The sequence below is a fragment of the Myotis davidii genome, unplaced genomic scaffold (genome assembly GCF_000327345.1).
Source record: "Myotis davidii unplaced genomic scaffold, ASM32734v1 scaffold41, whole genome shotgun sequence".
Taxonomy (NCBI): domain Eukaryota; kingdom Metazoa; phylum Chordata; class Mammalia; order Chiroptera; family Vespertilionidae; genus Myotis; species Myotis davidii.
Window position 1 is genome coordinate 688520 of NW_006292344.1, and position 5752 is coordinate 694271.

The 5752-nt window shown below is 39.6% G+C and overlaps 1 protein-coding gene across 1 annotated transcript; it reads right to left on the reverse strand.

Moving 5' to 3' along the window:
• Positions 1-2890: 2890 nt before the first annotated feature.
• SST (somatostatin) lies at positions 2891-4339 on the reverse strand. Its single transcript, XM_006765855.2, has 2 exons — positions 4079-4339; positions 2891-3259 (listed from the first exon to the last, which is right to left on the reverse strand). The coding sequence occupies exons 1-2, from the start codon at positions 4214-4216 to the stop codon at positions 3047-3049; spliced, it is 351 nt and encodes a 116-aa protein (XP_006765918.1). The 5' UTR covers positions 4217-4339; the 3' UTR covers positions 2891-3046.
• Positions 4340-5752: the final 1413 nt, after the last annotated feature.

Here is a 5752-nt window from a genome sequence, read left to right on the forward strand (position 1 = left end):
GGCTAGAGTGCCAGGGGTGGGCAAACTTTTTGACTCGAGGGCCACCATGGGTTCTTAAACTCGACCGGAGGGCCGGAACAAAAGCATGGATGGAGTGTTCGTGTGAACTAATATAAATTCAAAGTAAACAGCATTACATAAAAGGGTACGGTCTTTTTTTTTTTTTTTTTTTTTTTTTTTAGTTTTATTCATTTCAAATAGGCCGGATCCGGCCCGCGGGCCGTAGTTTGCCCACGGCTGGGTTAGACCATCAAACCGCAGAGGGAAGGGAGGGAAGGGGGTAGGGGAGGGGAAGAGATCAACCAAAGGACTTGTATGCATGCATGTAAGCATAACCAATGGACATGGACATTAGGGGGTGAGGGCAGGAGCTGGGGTGGGGGAACACTGGGAGGATTAGGACACATATGTAATACCTTAATCGATTAAAAAAAAACTTTTTAAAAAAAGATTAGGAATAAGTTGAAAGGTACAAGGAAGAGGGAGAGCAAGAGAGAGTTACCAGACAGAGTTTAAATCTTATTTCAGATTTGTTCTTTTGTATCTTGTGACGATAATATTGAGTAATTTGTATGCAAGAAGCTCTCCTATAATATTCTACTCTAATTACAATGGTTTATTGTTTTATAACCCTTAACCTTAAGACTATGATGCTTGTTTGTTGTAGAAAATTGTATTTATTCATTGTAAGTTAGTTATAGAAAATTGAACTTTCTATCTAATATTTAACCTGATGAGTATGATGTCAGTGCTCTTGTTTTATTTAAAGAAACTGGCAGGACAAGAATGATAGAGCTTCTTGGCATTTGGGAAAAGAATTTTATTTTATTTTATTTTATTTTACTTTATTTTTATTGTTGACACTATTATAGATGTCCCCATTTTCCCTCCCTTTGCCCACTTCCATCCAACCCCCATGGAAAAAGTATTTTTGAGTTTTTTCTCCTTTGCAGAAGCCATACAAGAAAAAAAAAATGCTTGTTATAGCAGAAAACATTTTTTAAAACTTTATTTATTAAATTGTTTGGGGTGATGTTGGTCAACATGAACATGTTAGTTTCAGGTGTGGATTTCTATGTTATAAGATCTGTATATTGCACTGGTGTCCACCCCCTAAAGTCAAATCTTTTCCTGTCACCTTATATTAGTACCCCCTGTCCCCCGAAAACATTTTTAAAACACAATGGAGCCTTGGTCGGTGTGGCTTAGTTGTTGGGTGTCTTCTCATGATCTGAAAGGTTGTGGGGCTTGATTCTCGGTAGGGGGCGTGCAGGAGGTAGCCAATCACTTTCACATTGATGTTTCTCTCTCTACCTCTCTCTCTCTCTCTCTCTCTCTCTCAAAGTCAATAAAAATATTTTTAAAAAATAAAATAAAAAACACAATGGAGAATTTTTTTTAAAAAAAGAATAAATATATATGTGGGCACATGACTACATAATTCTTGCCAGTTATTCCCATACTACTATTGGGAACTGACAACTAAAGATGACACTAAAAACTTAAACCCCCTTCCCTGTCACTCATACAATCTATGCACTGCTCAGAAAACAATTAAGTTGTGTCCCCTTCTGTGCTTTAATCATAATAATGTGATTCTATGACTCCACTGAGTTGCTTGGTAACCAGATATACATAAGGCATTTAACACAGACACATCCCCTAAGTGGATACTCATTAATTCCCCCCTGAATGTATTGTAAATAAAAGATGCACTGGAACCTCAAAGGCTGTTCTGTTTTCATAAAGATTAGTAAAGTGGCTTGAGTTTTCTCCTGTTTGATCAGCTGTTCAGGAATTAAATTCAATGAAGCAATATTCATGTTAAAAACGTGTATTATTTAACACAAATATTTTCTATGAAATATAAAGTTTCTCTTAGATTTTTATATGCTGCCATTCGTAAGCTCATAGTATACAGATTTATACTGAGTTTATGTACTTATATTTGGTTTATTATTCTAGCAGCTATTCGGAAATAGAGGTGATAGCTAAAACACACATCCTCAGTGGGATATCTATTTAAGGTCCCTGTGAGTTAAATTAGCTATCTTTTTATCTCTACCTTTTACAGTACCCTTAAGTATATTATAATGCTAATAATAATAGCTAGCATGTGCTGAATGTTATTATTGTTTGCATTTTTATTTGGCTCTCATTTTGATAAAATCAAAAGAAGACTTGGAATCTCTCCTTCAGTTACTCTGGGATTATTATAATGTGTTCCAATAACTTCGACAGTGTAGCATTCCCTGGGGTGACAAGCACATATTTTTATTGCAACCCATGGTATTCTAATGCTGGAATTTTACAATAAAAATGATATGGATCTTACTTTTAGACAGAGGCAATCATTTAACCATGTTCACTTAGGGTTGTTTCTGACAAAGAGGATTGTGATATGTCTCTAAATGTCCTAAGACTGGAAACAAATTTTAAAGCCTGAGAATGTTATTTTGGCTATTTAAGTCAGCTTCTTTCCTCTAAATGGTCTTTTCTTCAGATTTTGTATATATTATATTTTTTACATTTCAGCCTGGTAAATAGTTGGACATTTCAGCCTGCCTACCCATAAGTACTAATATTCTTTTTCACATATAATTTTAATTGTATTTAATATGTAATTTATGCTTGTGACAGCCCCTTCCCATAACTATTATTGGATTTAAATGATCATTCATAGAGTTTTCTGAAATTATGTAAATTTGAAGTCACCCAAACTATGAGGGTTACCATTTAAAACATAACCTTTATTACCACAGGGAATTTTAAATAGTGTGTCTTTGAGAGTTGGAGTGCATAGTTTCAATAACTGAACCGAAATAATAATGGAAGTTAATCATCTATTGTTGAACAGAAAGGTTTACTCAATAAGAAATCAAATTCTTGCTTTTCATAATTTCATCATAATTTTATTTTGTATTTATGTACACTCATCAATTTCTACTGTGAGGGTCTTTATGAGTATTGGGGGAACTAAGGAAGAGAGATGGGGTTTGAGGGAGAGGAATCAGAGGTCATATATGGACAGCAATTATTAATAGAGCTAACAGGATGTGAAAGTCTTCCAGAAGAAATTCTTGCAGCCAGCTTTGCGTTCTCGGGGTGCCATGGCCGGGTTCGAGTTAGTGGATCTCTGCAGCTCCAGCCTCATTTCATCCTGGTCAGCAGCCTGGGACAAATCTTCAGGTTCCAGGGCATCATTCTCTGTCTGGTTGGGTTCAGACAGCAGCTCTGCCAAGAAGTACTTGGCTAGTTCCTGTATAGGGTGGAAGGGAGAGAGATAGAGAGAATGAGCAGGAGGCGGATGGAAAAGAAGAAATGAAAAAGCCTAGTTTGGGAGGCAGACTCAGCTCCACCCAAAACCCAATTTTCACAGTTGTGCCTCTCTGTCACTTAAAATCATTAAGGGTATAAAAATAAGGGTAGTTACTATAATCACCAATTACACAAAGAGGCTTGAAAAATCAAATGTTTCTGCAAGTTTTCTGTCTCTGTAGGCTTCAAACATGCATGGAGAGAAATAACAGACCTTTACAGCAGTTTTGCAAAGATAAACATGTGCCAACAGTTTGTTAAACTCAATTTTCACATCATGAACTACAAACATCACGTTCACTAAGTCACTGTGGGGAATGAGACCTTTCAGAATCTTAAACATTGTGTTCTGTCTGTAGAATGCCCATTAGCCCTCCGTCCACTGCTTGAGAGGGAGGTATTGCTTAGGAAGGTAGCAGCGACAGAAGTGCGCTCTTTCAGCACCTGGGTCAGCGCCTCCCGTGGTCAGCACGCAGGCTAGATGCCATCAAACCTTCCAGCTCAATTACCCAGGTCTCAGAATTTTCTTGAATGCAAAGAACTCACCTCTGACAGACGGCGCTGATTAGGGGGATAAGAGGTAAGAGGGGATTCTGGACTTTGAAAGTTATCCTAAGAGCTTTGGGAGCTGAGGGACCCAGAAAAGCACCAAAACTCTTCAGGAGCACCTCTTAAATCCACCCAAGGGGACTGGGACGAGCCTAAGAGAAGGGTAGGGTTTCTGGAGAGGGGAAAGAAAACGTCGAGGGAGTCTCCTTACCTGCTTCCCTGCGGCAGCAGCCAGGGATTTCTGCAGAAACTGACGGAGTCGGGGATCCGAGGGCGCGCCAGTGACACTGCTCAAAGCCAGGACGATGGAGAGCGCGGCCAGCGCGCACTGGAGGCGGCAGGACATCATCTCCGCGGCGCCTGGGAAGCCAAGCTAAAGCTCGGTTGGTCAAACTCTAGGAGCGGATTCGCAGGCTGCAGCGAAGGCTCAGAACCTTGCGGCTCCTAAAGCGGCTTGTGTGCTCTCCACCGGCTCCCCGCTTTTTAAACTCTCTCTCTGACGTCAGACTAGGAGGCGCCCCCAGATCTCACTAGCGCTTTTACACACAATTAGCCTCATGAAATCAATCACAGAAGTGAAAGGAGGCTGCACAATCCAAAGTCTCTTACTTTTAAAAAAAATCTTGCACACCCACGGGCCCACAGGATTTCACACATGTCACACCATCTACACAGTCTTCTATATTCTACGCACATACACATTCCATAATTTCACTCACACACGTACGTGTGCACTCAATTACACACAGAAGCTCAAACACAGCCGAAAAGACAAGTGCACTACCACCCAGGCTGCATACACATAAATGTACCGAGACCACTCTTCTGTCCTTATACTCAAACATGTTAGGATGGCTAAACAAATGCAGAAGTGTATGAGGGTGCCAAGTGGAGATTCAGAATTATTCCTCTAAGAATTAAGAATACAATTTGGATGTTAGAAAGATTGGATCATCTCATTCTCCATTATCTCCGTAAAAAGTCTTGTAGATTACACCTTAATGGGCTATAAAAGAACTGCGCCTTCCCTCTAATGGAAAAATTACCTTTGGCTCACCCTCCATCCCTCTTTCTCAGTAGCTGAGAAACTTCTAGTCTAACCTGTCTTCCTATTGTGACAAAAAGAAAAAGAAAAAAGAGAAACACAAAAAATGAGATTAACTTCATTTTGGTGCCTAGAAACTTGAAGCTGGAAAACAATCTCAGAAACCAGCTATTAAACCTTGGTGTTTGGGTCACTGAACCTGGAAGTGGGCAGTGAAGTGCTCTGGAGTCCGGATCACATACTGCACAGTTGGCCAGACCTCCACATTCCAAGGCAAGGGTTCTTTTCACTCAGCTCTGAGTTTTCTAACTGATTCCTGGCCAGTAGGAGCAGTTTTCGGTCAGGGACCACCCCCAGTCTGGACCTGCAAAAGTCCAGGGATGCCCTGCACATCTGTGACCATTACTATGTGTCTACTAGTATGTGTGGGGAAAGGATCAGCTGAGCTTAGTTAGACCTAGCAGTCCCCTGCTCCCTACATGCATCAAAGGGAAGTTTAAGACATGATGTTTCATATAACTTATTGATCCTCCCAATAAAGTCTAGTACCCACCCGGCACCACATGGTTATTACAATATTATTGACTACATTCCCTATGCTGTACTTTGCATCACTGTGACTGTTTTATGACTACCAATTTGTACTTCTTAAACCTTTCATCTTTTTTTTAAGCCACTAATGCTGTACACCTGAAACTAATATAAAATAATATGGAATATCAACTACAATTGAAAAACAAAATTAAGAAAGAAAGGTTATTTTAGTATTCTGACTGTGGTTAAATGTTTGCTGTTCAGATCTGTGTTCTGACAGTTTTTATTTTTATTTTTTTCAAAATC